General features: G+C 44.3%; 1 protein-coding gene across 1 annotated transcript; it reads right to left on the reverse strand.

Moving 5' to 3' along the window:
• Positions 1–830: 830 nt before the first annotated feature.
• Positions 831–14,283, reverse strand: TMEM254 (transmembrane protein 254). Its single transcript, XM_073574775.1, has 4 exons — positions 14,126–14,283; positions 9,108–9,211; positions 3,869–3,928; positions 831–1,285 (listed from the first exon to the last, which is right to left on the reverse strand). Exons 1-4 carry the CDS (start codon positions 14,210–14,212, stop codon positions 1,168–1,170), a joined length of 369 nt encoding a protein of 122 aa, XP_073430876.1. The 5' UTR covers positions 14,213–14,283; the 3' UTR covers positions 831–1,167.
• Between the last annotated feature and the right edge of the window lie 2,313 nt (positions 14,284–16,596).

Here is a 16,596-nt window from a genome sequence, read left to right on the forward strand (position 1 = left end):
AGACGCTACGGGTATCGGAAAATGGCACCTAGACATGTTTGGTGTCTATCAACTCATAATAACCTGGAGAATCATAATGTCAGGTCAGTTTTAGCATTTAGTGAACATGGTAAAAAGAAAAAGAAAAAAAAAACTACCGTGGAATTGCACTTTTTTTATGCAATTTCACTGCACTTGGATTTTTCCTCCCATTTTTCAGTACACGATATATTAAAACCAATGGTGTCGTTCAAAAGTACAACTTGTCCCGCAAAAAAACAAGCCTTCACATGGCCATATTGACGAAAAAATAAAGTTATGGCTCTGGGAAGAAGGGGAGCAAAAAACGAAAACGCAAAAACGAAAATACCTCTTGTCATGAAGGAGTTAAAAGGGGTTGTCTAGCCTTTAAACTTCCAAAAAGATAAACTTATATAACCTCTAGTCTGCCCGGGTATCCCAATGGTCTCTGTACTTACTGTTCAGTCTGAACGGGCATCTGACCACAGGGGTGTTTTTTTCCTATATGTTTAGTGGCTGGACATCCCCTTTAAGTATATACAGTGCTGAGATCCAGTTGGGCAACATATCCTATGACATGTTCAGTAAGTACAACTTGATAATTTGGCATCGATGATATTGAAGCTAGGCCAGTAAACGGAAGTCATCAATGTAAGTTCTTCCTTAATGCCTAGATTCCCTGCAAATGGCTATTTAAATGTATAATAACAATAATAATAATAATAAATGGCGCATCATATGACAATGTGCGCAATCGTTTCTGAAATTTTTGATGCAGATAAACAAGTACACTGGTTGGACATCAAGCTAGACAAAAACATTTACATTAATCAAACTACAAAAATCAGTTTATTCTCTAGGTTCCAGAATCAGCTGATTCATGACATGCGATTAATAGTGGGAAGAAAAGCCCCCACATTCATCCCGCACAGTTACACTTGTATGTCTTTATTGCTACATCACACGCTCAGAATTCTCATGGCATTTCTGGAACTTATCTGGGTTCACATTGGGCCGGTACGGGGTTATTATGCTGAATGACTTGGAAATTAAGGATTTTAGTAGGATATAACATGATTGGTCCCTGAAATCAATAAAGGGTTAAACTCTGTATTAATCCAGAAAGCACATTGGTGTTGGTTCACGGTTCAGTCTTTATTTTCCAGTCTATCTCCGTTTCTTTCCTGGCTTGTATGAAAGGAGGAGAGAGAGAGAGGCTATTCCGAAGAGGAAGGTTTGTAGAAACCACAGCACCCTGGCTCCAGAGTCGGTGATCCCTTTAGCACTGGAAAAAGAAAGATTTCAAGTAAAGTTTCATCTATAAATAATATTCACCAGATGTAAAATAAGATGCATCTGTTAGATTTACTGCTTGATATCACTACTTTGTGTTTTATTCTGTATGAAAGAATAAAAAGTCTGTTGCATGGCACTAAGAGAACCCAGTGCAATGCAAGTGAATGGGAAAAAGGCAGGAACACGCTTTATCCTGCTGAAAATTTTTCCTATTTTATTGAGATATACAATCGTCTGTAAAGGTAGCATAAGTACAGATTTCACTTTCACGTTGCTTTTGTTGCCACATACGCACAGACCCTACTCTGAAATCAGAGGCATGCTATGTAGAGATGAGAAATATAATTAGCAGGACTCTGGACCATTGGTCTCATCAGTATCTGTGGCCTCCAGATGGGACCTCTGCGGACCACCTACCTGCTAGAATGTTTGTCATCTCTTGATACGGTAGCCCGGCACGACGTCGTCATTCCTGTGTGACACACATGCCCTGGTGCCAGAGCTATTAATTGGAAGGGGCCCCAGGGATGCCGGCAGGTAGGTGATTTGTAGGAATCCCATCTGGGGCCACAGAATGCTGCCGTGGCCTCTGGACCCAGGGTCCTGACAACAGGTTCCATCATCTCAAGTGATAAGAATTTTGCTGCTGAATCAATGAGATTTTTTACTGGAACATGCTGCCATCTAGTGTGCACTTTGAGTAATAGCTCAAATGATGTTTCCCATTTGTAAAAAATAGTGGTGATTCAAGAGGAAACCTAAAGATCGGAATGGACGTCCAACAAAAATGCTGTGACTCGAGCACCAGAGTAATATATTGTCCGTGTAGCAGACATGTCATTGTGGTGAAGTACAGTTACTATATATCCCTATGTACTCACACTGTGTACTCTGTAGGATCACACCGCACCATATGACTGTCTTGTGTTTTCTCAGGAACCAGAGGGAGGGTGGTAAGAAGCGTCTCAGGCAATGCAATCAATCAGTGTAAACATGTCCTGCTTGGTGTATGCACTAGTAAAGCTCTCGGCGCATACGTCAAATGCATCCTAAGGTCCCATTCACACAGTGGAGACCACAAGATTATGTATATGTTCTCCCGGTATACTATAGGAGCATTATACCCCGCTCACAGACCTGCCATTTACACATGCCCTGTATATACATCATGTCTCCTGCTTCCAACACCTTGTTCCCTAATATTCCCCACCCCGAGGCGAGAGATGTGTTGTCCTCACTTCTCAGTACCATTATGTGCAGACTCACCCCATAGATGTGGGCACACAGGCGTACACTTACTGCACCAGCATTGCTGATAAGATTTCACAATGCCTCATTTACACAGTGCAGACAGTGTAAACTAAGCGACGCTGCAGATCGATTTCACCATTTACAATGCAGAAGGCGAAACGTACAGCAATTCCAATAGGGAGTCTGTAGTATTTGTCCCCAGCGGACATTCTGCAGAATACTCCCGTGTGCACATACTCTAAGGGTGAATTCACAGGTCACAGATTTGGACGTAGAATTTTTTGTGATTATTTTGGAAGAATTGGTTAGTTGTAATATTTTCTGCAACAAAATCTACAATATGTGAATAAACACCGAAGGTGCATTAGTCTGGCCTAGAGTTGGGGCCATAATAGAGTGGCGTAGTGGGGGTGGGGAACGTCCCTGCACATCATGTTCCCTGTCCAGAGAAGGGCTCACTCACATGTCAGTGCTTTCCTTATATGATGTAATCAGTCAGCGTTTCATCGGTGATTTGTGCATATTAGAGTCAGAATTTGGGCAACGTCAGTTTTTACCGTCAGGGTTTGGGCAGCGTCAGTTTCTACTGTCAGGTATTGGGTGGCATCAGTTTTTACCGTCAGGGTTTGGGCGGCAACAGTTTTTACCGTCAGGGTTTGGGCTGGGTCAGTTTCTACTGTCAGGGTTTGGCCAACGTCAGTTTTTACCGTCAGGGTTTGGGCAGCGTCAGTTTCTACCTTCAGGGTTTGGGCGGGGTAGGCTTCTAATGTCAGGGTTTGGGTGGCGTCAGTTTTTATCGTCAGGGTTTGAGCGAGGTCAGTTTCTACCGTCAGGGTTTGGGCAATGTCAGTTTTTACCGTCAGGGTTTGGACGGCGACAGTTTTTATCGTTAGGGTTTGGGCGACGTCAGTTTTACCGTCACGGTTTGGGCGACGTCAGTTTTTACCGTCAGAGTTTCATCAGTTTCTCTCGGGTAAGAAACAAACAGAAAGTTTCTCTATCTTCTATCGTCCGTGAAAACTGGACAGTATAAGGAGGGTGTCTGATTGTTGTCAGATTTTTTTGGACTTGCGTTGCCAATTTTGATTTGACACACGGATCAGGCATTTTTTTCATCCTGGGAAATATCAGGAACATGTGAACGGTCCCATTTAGTATTTTAGGTATGAGTACTATCTGTGAAAAACATGGCAAGCGCTCGGATGTGAAAAACTGATGTCTGAATGAGCCCTTAGCTAACATCCTAAGGTATAGGGTGAAGCCCCCAAACACAGCAAACAATACTCAGTGACCACACACAGCTTTCCAGTTCTATACTGACCTGCAGATCCGTAAGCTATATAGAGCCTCAGCAATGTGAATGGCCCACGATACTCCATATCTGAAACAAGACAGAAGGCTGTAAGGATGGCAGAATAATAACAAGTACAGGCACTACTGTGTGAGGCGCTGTGCACACGATACCAGGACACTGCATGAACAGCAATAGCCAACTGCCCCATTATTACAGCAGTGCTGCAAAAAGACCACAGGGCAGCCAGGCAAATATTGGGGTCCTGAGACCCCCAACGATTGCTCAACCCCCCGCCATTCTGTTCCTGCAAAATCCTCAGGATGTATCAATACGACGCACTGTAGTTAATGACCGTAATTCAGACCTCATTGTGAGCCGTCATGTAGGAAAGGGTTAACTAGCCGAACTACAGTAGGTTGTGCCGGGGCTCGAGCCCTGCAGGAATGTGGACTGTGCCCCTGAAGTTTATCATTCAGCTATCTTCCATTTTGTGTCCATATCGGAGGTTGTTACAAGAGGCCAAAGAGCAAATCTGTCTCCACAGGCTGGAGAGCGGCAGCAGGGGCTGTGGTCACATCTCCGTCATGGCGTCTGCTTACCAAGGATCCATCACCTCATGGACCACTCGGACTTATTGTGGGGTAATCAGATTTTGCCATGCTGGTCATCATTTAAAGGGAAAACCAGCTCTGTATAAACCGCGATTGTGTTTCCTAGGAATAAATTACACTATGTGCAACAAAGAATCCTCTCAGAGGGTGTTCGGCACCGATGTGAGCGGAGCCCTGCAGCTCTGAACCTGGCGTACAGAGAACACCAGGGCAGAGAGGGTATCCTCCACTAATTAGAAAAGGGTCAGAATCTGTTCAGAAACGAGTTGTGCTCAGTATAAGTCCGGACCACCTCAGCTGCCCGGAAAAAGGGTCACCTTCACAAATGCGACATAAAGAAATTCATTGTTCTGCCCTACTGTAATAATGGTAGCACATGAAGTGGCCTTATGGGCACCATAGAGATAACGTATCAAACCAGTCTAAGGCGGGCGTATAAGAAAAAACTAAGGGTATGAGCACATGTTGCGGATTACCCTGTAGATTTTTCCGCGCGGATTTGGCTAAATACACAGGTAAAATGACCTGCAGATTTAGTGCGGATTTCCCCTGCGTTTTGACACCTGCAGATTCCTATAATGGAGCAGGTGTCAAAACGCTGCGGATCCGCACAAAGAATTGACATGCTGCGGAATTAAATCCGCAGAAAATCCGAATGGAAAAATACGCAACATGTGCACAGCGTTTTTCATTTCTCATAGACTTTAATGGTACTGTACAACGCAGCAGAATCTGCTGAGCATCCTCAGCAGAATCCGCAACGTGTGCACATACCCTAAAAAAAGACAGTCCGATTCTCATCCAGTAAAGTGGGATGATTTCTTTCTCACGTGTCATCCGTGTGTTGTCCTTGTACAATCCGTCTTATACTCCGCAGCTATTAATCTTACAGAATTATAAAGTATCCATGACAGTCGGATGCCGCTCCGATGCTCCGTTTGGCATGTGATATTTTGCTTGCACTGTACCTATTCCGGAGTGAAATCACAACATGCTGCAATTTTTTTTCTCATGCAGAAAACATCTGAGAAAAAAACCCCCAGATCTGCACGGCCTCATTGAATAACATTGGTATGAGTGCAATCTGACATTTTTATCAGATTGGACTAGTCCAGTTTATACGCCAGTGTGAGCGAGCCATTACAAAATAACCGGCCTTGCTGCCCCGTACCAACCAAGCAACACTACACATTGCAATGCGCCAAGAGCTTGGATCTGCTAAACTGGCCTGTGTTTTATGGCGCTGGAAAATGCCCGTTTTACCACTGTACTATATTGAGAAAAGCATGGTGGCTCAGTGGTTAGTACTGTATTATCTATAGGGCAACATGGCGGCTCAGTGGTTAGCACTGTACTATATCTAGGAAAGCATGGTGGCTCAGTGGTTAGCACTGTACTATATCTAGGAACGCATGGTGGCTCAGTGGTTAGCACTGTACTATATTTAGAAAAACATGGTGGCTCAGTGGTTAGTACTGTATTATCTATAGGGCAACATGGCGGCTCAGTGGTTAGCACTGTACTATATCTAGGAACGCATGGTGGCTCAGTGGTTAGCACTGTACTATATCTAGGAACGCATGGTGGCACAGTGGTTTCAGGTGTACTACATTTAGAGCAGTATGGTGGCTGAGTGGTTAGAACTGTACTAGATTTAGGGAAGCACAGTAGCTCAGTGGTTAGCGCTGTACTATATTTAGAAAAGCATGGTGGCTCAGTGGTAAGCACTATAGTTTTGCAATGCTGTGGTATTGTGTTCAAATCCCACCAAGGACAACATCTGCAAGTAGTTTGTATGTTCTCCCCGTGTTTGTGTGAGTTTCCTAGACACTTCTAAGACTGATAGGGAATTTAGATCGTGAGCCCCAATGGGGACAGTGATGATGTCTGTGAAGTGGTGCGGCATTAATGGCGATATATACGGAAAGTGAGTAATATAAATACTAAATAAACCACAAACAGATTTTTCTCATTTACTGTGTTAATCTATCCACAATGGCGTGACTTTTCCTTTACCTTGTGCGGATTCTGTGGTCCATGATGCTGGGAGCTAATTTTAGAATTGTAAGTTTAATATTAACCATCCGCCGGCTCAGTAGGACAAGAATAGACGCACCACCCGCCGTGACACCACCATTTCAGGGGGATTCAGGACAAAGGCTGCATTGAGGCTACACCAGTAGGCCAGCTCATTGCAGGAGCAGAATGTTAGTGCCAAGACTAGCATCAGGCCCTAGTATGTGAATCACTGGGAAGAAGTGAGGTCCCTGTGGCCACAATCCCCATGGCTATAAGGAATGATGGTGGGAACAGAAACACACATCAAGCTTTGCTTTTTTCACCCAAAGCCAAAAGTAAATTTAGCTTGAAGAAGTTACTAGTCCTTATATTTTCTGTTCCTCTGTAAAATATTTCTGTTCTAGGCTCAAAATACTCCATCAAGAATCCCCCTTACAGGTCATTTATTTAATGGTTAAAATCACAACTTTGCAACTTACTTGTTATTACAAATACTGTCAGCTCTCAAGAACACAGGGATTATTCATTCTATTGCTTACAATGTGTTGTGCAATTCTGCAAATTAGCAGAAGTGGCCAAACACCCAGGGCTGGATCTATCAAAGCTGTCATGCCAGAATTCTGATGTTAAAGCTACGAAAAGTCGCAAAAAAACCCCGTGTGTACCTACATTTTGGGACTTTTGGCGTCTTCACACCAGTTTCTCCCAGCTATGCGAAACAGGTGGAACGGGGGAGGGACGGGGTACGGCAGGGGAGTAACGCCACAGTCTGTCTAATGCAAGGCGAGCTGCAGCATTTCCCAGAAATCTCGCTCCAGTATCTGATGAAGATTTCAGGCATAGAGTGCGGAGGCACATGATGCTCGTCAGATGCTCCAGATTCATGAGGGGGCGTGCACCTCTTCATAAATCAGGAGCGCCTGACTCCAGCACCCCCCTCATTCATGATGAATCGGGCCCAGTTCTTACAAGCACTTTCCTATAGAGCCTGTAAGCACTACACTGAGGTTGTAAGCACTACACTGAGCCTGGAAGCACTACACTGAGCCTGGAAGCACTACACTGAGCCTGGAAGCACTACACTGAGCCTGGAAGCACACCGAACCTGTAAGCACTACACTAAACCTGAAAGCACTACACTGAACCTGAAAGCACTACACTGAACCTGTAAGCACTACACTGAACCTGTAAGCACTACACTGAACCTGTAAGCACTACACTGAACCTGTAAGCACTACACTGAGGCTGCGGGAATCGCTTGAGCCTACTGTTATCTCCCGTTTCCTGCCAGATCCAGTGCCGCTGTGCTCCTCCGATGCTGCAGCCACAAACCTGTCTCCGAGCAGAAACGGAGAACACAAAGTCCCAGCCAGCAGAGAGTTCATGCCGCTGGTCTAAATTGTCAATCGAGGAGAGCGCTGACCCGCGGAGAAGCGGTTTGCTCCAAAAAACGAAGAGGAAAAGACGCATGTGTGATTCCAGCCTAGAAGTGGTAGTACAGGATTAGAAAGACTTATCTTCTTTAATCTTGAAAAAGTGCCGCCCCTTTAGGCAACGTTGATAGAACCGGATTTTCATTTTGTGAGCTGGAAAAAAATGGCATCACACGGACAGCCCGCAGGCCAATTTTATTCAATAAGGCTGCTGGGATGAACTTTTTTTTTTTCACAGACTGAATCTGCATGTCAAAGATAAATCGCAGCATGCCCTTGTCTCTTCCATACGTCGGATGAGATTTGCCTATTCAAGTTTATAGAGTAACTATACTGGATCCCATATAGATCGTCTATGTAGCATCCGATTCTTACAGATACATTGCCATTATTCACATACAAAACTGTATTTAATCTTGTAATAATAATAATAATAATAAATTTTATTTTTATAGCGCCGACATATTCCGCAGCACTTTACATTTCAGAGGGGATTTGTACAGACAATAGACATTACAGCATAACAATAATCACATACAGTAGATTATAACAAATACCAAGAGGAGTGAGGGCCCTTGTACATTTTATAATGTATATATGCCATGCGGATGTAAAAAAAAAAGGGCCCACAGATGGCAATATGGGTGAAAACCATTCAAGCTTTCAGGATGAAAGACTATTTTTTATAGGCTCGTGTGAACTTTCAAGGATTGAGTCTGGTCCCGCAGCTCAATTCCCATGAACTACGGTTTGGAAGAACGCAGCCCTATTCTTCTAATCAGGGACAACCTCTTAGCCTCCTTGGCATTGCTGCAAGTTTTAGACTTTTTGATAAACCTTTTTATTCACCATTTTATTGTCACATTCCGTGGACTATAACTTTTTTTTTCGATGACAGTCTTATGGGGACGATTTTTTTCAGGATGGAGCTGTGTTTGTCAGTGGATTCATTATGGAGAGCATATAGCAAACTTTTATTAACTTTTTATGGGAGGGAATATTGAACAGCCAGGGAGTTGGTCTGATTTCACTTCGTAGGCACCAGGCATCATCCACTTCCATCCCGATAGAAGAGGTGATCTGGATTCGCCCATATTACTGTAGGTGGGGTGCTTGCTGTAGTTTTGATTAATGAATGCTGCTTCCTCTAGGAATTGTGATTCTTTCCCCAGTGGGAGAACCATGAATTAGAAGAATACATACCCGTAACACAAGACAGTGTAGTAACTCTTCACCACATATTGTGTGAATGATCCTACCGGCCCCAGCTGCTCATAAGGAACTTGTGCCGGCCAAAAAACTGTCCACTGCAAAGAAGAGATAATGTGAAAATCACAAATTTCACAAATACGGTGCGTGTTCAACCCCTTCACAACATGTGTCATACATGGAGCCGAGGAGCAACCAGTCTGAACCAGCTCAGATTGTGGACCCCACCTCCTACTACACAGCTGTAGGATAGGTGGGCTGTCATAGCGGCTGATGGTTGTCATATAAGGGGTTCATACTGTATATAGGAGGCTATGTGGGAGCTAACACTGTATATACAGAAGCTATATGGGGGTTCACACTGTATATAGGAGGCTATGTGGGAGCTAACACTGTATACACAGAAGCTATATGGGGGTTCACACTGTATATAGGAGGCTATGTGGGAGCTAACACTGTATACACAGAAGCTATATGGGGGTTCATACTGTATATAGGAGGCTATGTGGGAGCTAACACTGTATATACAGAAGCTATATGGGGGTTCATACTGTATATAGGAGGCTATGTGGGAGCTAACACTGTATATACAGAAGCTATATGGGGGTTCATTCTGTATATAGGAGGTGATGTGGGAGCTGACACTGTATATAGAGAAGCTATATGGGGATCATACTGTATATAGGAGGCTATGTGGGAGCTAACACTGTATACACAGAAGCTATATGGGGGTTCATACTGTATATAGGAGGCTATGTGGGAGCTAACACTGTATATACAGAAGCTATATGGGGGTTCACACTGTATATAGGAGGCTATGTGGGAGCTAACACTGTATACACAGAAGCTATATGGGGGTTCACACTGTATATAGGAGGCTATGTGGGAGCTAACACTGTATACACAGAAGCTATATGGGGGTTCATACTGTATATAGGAGGCTATGTGGGAGCTAACACTGTATATACAGAAGCTATATGGGGGTTCATACTGTATATAGGAGGCTATGTGGGAGCTAACACTGTATATACAGAAGCTATATGGGGGTTCATTCTGTATATAGGAGGTGATGTGGGAGCTGACACTGTATATAGAGAAGCTATATGGGGATCATACTGTATATAGGAGGCTATGTGGGAGCTAACACTGTATACACAGAAGCTATATGGGGGTTCATACTGTATATAGGAGGCTATGTGGGAGCTAACACTGTATATACAGAAGCTATATGGGGGTTCACACTGTATATAGGAGGCTATGTGGGAGCTAACACTGTATACACAGAAGCTATATGGGGGTTCACACTGTATATAGGAGGCTATGTGGGAGCTAACACTGTATACACAGAAGCTATATGGGGGTTCATACTGTATATAGGAGGCTATGTGGGAGCTAACACTGTATATACAGAAGCTATATGGGGGTTCATACTGTATATAGGAGGCTATGTGGGAGCTAACACTGTATATACAGAAGCTATATGGGGGTTCATTCTGTATATAGGAGGTGATGTGGGAGCTGACACTGTATATAGAGAAGCTATATGGGGATCATACTGTATATAGGAGGCTATGTGGGAGCTAACACTGTATACACAGAAGCTATATGGGGGTTCATACTGTATATAGGAGGCTATGTGGGAGCTAACACTGTATATACAGAAGCTATATGGGGGTTCATTCTGTATATAGGAGGCTATGTGGTTGCTGACACTGTATATAGAGAAGCGCTATGGGGGATCATACTGTATATAGGAGGCTATGTGGGAGCTAACACTGTATATACAGAAGCTGTATTGGGGTTCATACTGTATATAGGAGGCTATTTGGGAGCTGACACTATATAGTGAAGCTATATGGGGGTTCATACTGTATATTGGAGGCGATGTGGGAGCTGACACTGTATATAGTGAAGCTATATGGGGGATCATACTGTATATAGGAGGCTATGTGGGAGCTAACACTGTATATACAGAAGCTATATGGGGGTTCATTCTGTATATAGGAGGCTATGTGGTTGCTGACACTGTATATAGAGAAGCGCTATGGGGGATCATACTGTATATAGGAGGCTATGTGGGAGCTAACACTGTATATACAGAAGCTATATGGGGGTTCATACTGTATATAGGAGGCGATGTGGGAGCTGACACTGTATATAGTGAAGCTATAAGGGGGATCATACTGTATATAGGAGGCGATGTGGAAGCTGACACTGTATATACAGAAGCTATATGGGGGTTCATACTGTATATAGAAGGCGATGTGGGAGCTGACACTGTATATACAGAAGCTATATGGGGGTTCATACTGTATATAGGAGGCGATGTGGGAGCTAACACTGTATATACAGAAGCTATATGGGGGTTCATACTGTATATTGGAGGCGATGTGGGAGCTGACACTGTATATAGTGAAGCTATATGGGGGATCATACTGTATATAGGAGGCGATGTGGGAGCGGACACTATATATAGAGAAGCTATATGGGGTTCATACTGTATATAGGAGGCGATGTGGGAGCTAACACTATATACAGAAGCTATATGGGGGTTCATACCGTATATAGGAGGCGATGTGGGAGCTGACACTGTATATAGAGAAGCGCTATGGGGGATCATACCGTATATAGGAGGCTATGTGGGAGCTAGCAATGTATATACAGAAGCTATATGGGGGTTCATACTGTATATAGGAGGCGATGTGGGAGCTGACACTGTATATTGAAGCTATATGGAGGATCATACTGTATATAGGAGGCGATGTGGGAGCTAACACTATATACAGAAGCTATATGGGGGTTCACACTGTATATAGGAGACGATGTGGGAGCTGACACTGTATATAGAGAAGCTATATGGGGGTTCATACTGTATATAGGAGGCTATGTGGGAGCTAACACTGTATATACAGAAGCTATATGGGGGTTCATACTGTATATAGGAGGCGATGTGGGAGCTGACACTGTATATAGAGAAGCTATATGGGGGGATCATACTGTATATAGGAGACGATGTGGGAGCTGACACTGTATATAGAGAAGCTATATGGGGGTTCATACTGTATATAGGAGGCTATGTGGGAGCTAACACTGTATATACAGAAGCTATATGGGGGTTCATACTGTATATAGGAGGCGATGTGGGAGCTGACACTGTATATAGAGAAGCTATATGGGGGATCATACTGTATATAGGAGGCGATGTGTGAGCTGACACTATATATAGAGAAGCTATAAGGGGTTCATACTGTATATAGGAGGTGATGTGGGAGCTAACACTGTATATACAGAAGCTATATGGGGTTCATACTGTATATAGGAGGCGATGTGGGAGCTGACACTGTATATATTGAAGCTATATGGGGGATCATACTGTATATAGGAGGCGATGTGGGAGCTGACACTGTATATAGAGAAGCTATATGGGGGTTCGTACTGTATATAGGAGGCTATGTGGGAGCTAACACTGTATATACAGAAGCTATATGGGGGATCATACTGTATATTGGAGGCTATGTGGGAGCTGACACTGTATATATTGAAGCTATATGGGGGATCATACTGTATATAGCAGGCGATGTGGGAGCTGACACTGTATATAGAGAAGCTATATGGGGGTTCGTACTGTATATAGGAGGCTATGTGGGAGCTAACACTATATACAGAAGCTATATGGGGGTTCATACCGTATATAGTAGGCTATGTGGGAGCTGACACTGTATATATTGAAGCTATATGGGGGATCATACTGTATATAGGAGGCTATGTGGGAGCTGACACTGTATATACAGAAGCTATATGGGGGTTCACACTGTATATAGGAGGCTATGTGGGAGCTAACACTGTATATACAGAAGCTATATGGGGGTTTATACTGTATTTAGGAGGCTATGTGGGAGCTGACACTGTATATGTATATTGAAGCTATATGGGGGTTCATACTGTATATAGGAGGCGATGTGGGAGCTGACACTGTATATAGAGAAGCTATATGGGGTTCATACTGTATATAGGAGGCTATGTGGGAGCTGACGCTGTATATACAGAAGCTATATGGGGGTTCATACTGTATTTAGGAGGCGATGTGGGAGCTGACACTGTATATATTGAAGCTATATGGGGGTTCATACTGTATATAGGAGGCTATGTGGGAGCTTACACTGTATATAGTGAAGCTATATGGGGGATCATACTGTATATAGGAGGCTATGTGGGGGTTCATACTCTATATAGTGGGCTATGAGAGGGCTCATACTGTAGATATGGGGCTAATACTGTAAATACTGGGCTATGTGGGGGCTCAAACTATATACAGAGGATATATGGGGGCTTATACTGTATATAAAAGGCTATGTGGGGGCTCACACTGTATATAGGAGGCTAAAATATATGAGGGTTTGTTGGGGCTCACTCTATAGGGGGTTTGTGGGGGATCATACTGTATATAGAGATATGTGGGGCTCATAATGTATACATGAAGCTATGTGGTGCTCATACTGTATATAGAGAGATATGTGGGGCTCATAATGTATACATGAAGCTATGTGGTGCTCATACTGTATATAGGGAGATATTTTGGGCTCATACTGTATATAGGAGACTGCAGGGCCTCATACTGTATATACAGGAGCTATATAGGGGCTCACACTGTATGGAGGGGTCTTACGGTATATAGTGGCATGTCACTACACTTAAATCTGCTCAATATTAACTGAACAAAAAACCCTTTGCCATCACCAGATAAAAATTAAAGAAAAAATTACACATTTGGGAAAACAAAGCAAGAAGGTAAAACTGGCTGCGTCCTTACGGGGTAAACACAGCACCATTACAGTATTAGGAGATTTCTCACCCACAGCGACGCCATGATAGAAAATCTATTGTTATTTCAGGCTCATTTCCCCAAAGAGAATAAAGAAGAAAGCAAGAGGTCCGTGCCGCCCAGTGAGGGAGCCGCAGGTACAGGGGCCCCCACAGCGCGGACACAGCAGGACGCGTCACCGAGTGCTTACTGTGAAGTAGCCCATGGCCAGGGTGATGACGGCCATCCACAGGACACTAGCTCTCTTAAAGTAGGAGACACTGCCAGCTGATGCCATGATGCCACACGCGAGCAGCCGGCACACACTGAGCAGCAGCACGTCGTAGTCAGTGACGCGGAGAGCGCGCTGGTCACCTTTTGCCTCCTTTGATACCAACAGCCAATAGGTGTGACGGTCTGGACTTTCAGCCAATCAGATTTTAGCACAGCTCGCCGCTCGTCCCCGCGTAGTGATCTGTGTCCGTGCTGTGTGGAGTATGAGTACTGAGCGAGTAGTGTACGATAGCGGGCTCAGATTAATATCTAGTATTGTGCCGCAGGACTATTTCATCTGTTTATTAGGTGTAGCCAGTCACGTAGGAATGTTTGTCCATGGAGGGGCATTCTGTGGGAGGCTGTGACTTCATGCCTCGGGCTGTTTGCACATGATAGTAACATGTAGGGTGCTGCTGGGCAGGGCACCCACCTGTACACCCATGCATCTATACACCCACCTGTATATACACACATGCATCTATACACACACCTGTACACACAATCACCTGTACATCCACACACATCTATACACACAACTGTACATAGACAGGCACCTGTACACACTGGGCGCAGTACAGAGAAACGTCAGGCCTTCACCACACACTGCATCATTTCAAAGCTCCCAACTGTCACACAGCATAAAGAGGGGCAAACTCTAGAGGCTGCAGCAACACTGGCATTTCCCAGTTCTTTCTCCCCTGGCAGGAGGAGTTGTCAGAGGGGCGCTGGCATCTGAGGGACATTCCGCAGAAGTCTGAGAACCAGATCAGGGACCGACCCACTGTGTCCGGAAGGACCGGAACCGTTGGGACCTATGGATTTAATTTTTGTCCATTCGTTCATAGTTGTAGCAGCCAGAACTATCTCCTTTTTACAGAAGCTTCACTATTAGGAGATCTTACTTTTTTGTGTCAGGCTGTGTTCACACACTGCGATCCAAAAATGCATAAAATGAGAGGGGAAAAAGCATAAAAAAACAAAGCAAAAACGCAACAATCAGAGAAGATTGTTATTGTGTAAAGTTGTATAAACACTGCAGAAAAAAATGCAGCTTTTATGTTATGTGTGAACTAGCATCAGAGTTATATTTTTATTCCAATTTGCGTTTATCCAAAAAGAAAATCAATCATCGTAAATATTCTGCTCAATGTGTTGTGCAGACCCCCCCAATAAATGCACTCTGCAAATCCCCTCACAGACCCCCACTATATACACTCTATAAATCCCCTCACAGACCCCGCACTATATGCACTCTGCAAATCCCCTCACAGACCCCCACTATATACACGCTATAAATCCCCTCACAGACCCCCCACTATATGCACTCTGCAAATCCCCTCACAGACCCCCACTATATACACTCTATAAATCCCCTCACAGACCCCCCACTATTATACACTCTGCAAATCCCCTCACAGACCCCCACTATATACACTCTATAAATCCCCTCACAGACCCCCCCACTATATACACTCTGCAAATCCCCTCACAGACCCCCACTATATACACGCTATAAATCCCCTCACAGACCCCCCACTATATGCACTCTGCAAATCCCCTCACAGACCCCCACTATATACACTCTATAAATCCCCTCACAGACCCCCCACTATTATACACTCTGCAAATCCCCTCACAGACCCCCACTATATACACTCTATAAATCCCCTCACAGACCCCCCCACTATATACACTCTGCAAATCCCCTCACAGACCCCCACTATATACACTCTATAAATCCCCTCACAGACCCCCCACTATATGCACTCTGCAAATCCCCTCACAGACCCCCCACTATATGCACTCTGCAAATCCCCTCACAGACCCCCCACTATATAAACTCGGCAAATCCCCTCACAGACCCCCCACTATATACACTCTATGAATCCCCTCACAGACCCCCCACTATATACACTCTGCAAATCCCCTCACAGACCCCCCACTATATACACTCTGCAAATCCCCTCACAGACCCCCCACTATATACACTCTATGAATCCACTCACAGACCCCCCACTATATACACTCTGCAAATGCCCTCACAGACCCCCCACTATATACACTCTATAAATCCCCTCACAGACCCCCCCACTATATACTCTATACATCCCCTCACAGACCCCCACTATATACACTCTATACATCCCCTCACAGACCTCCACTATATACACTCTATAAATCCCCTCACAGACCCCCCACTATATACACTCTATAAATCTCCTCACAGACCCCCCACTATATACACTCTATAAATCCCCTCACAGACCCCCCACTAAATACACTCTGCAAATCCCCTCACAGACCCCCACTATATACACTCTGCAAATCCCCTCACAGACCTCCCACTATATACACTCTATAAATCCCCTCACAGACCCCCCCACTATATACACTCTATAAATCCCC

The sequence above is a fragment of the Dendrobates tinctorius genome, unplaced genomic scaffold (assembly GCF_039654945.1).
Source record: "Dendrobates tinctorius isolate UK_male_01 unplaced genomic scaffold, ASM3965494v1 ptg000040l, whole genome shotgun sequence".
NCBI lineage: Eukaryota > Metazoa > Chordata > Amphibia > Anura > Dendrobatidae > Dendrobates > Dendrobates tinctorius.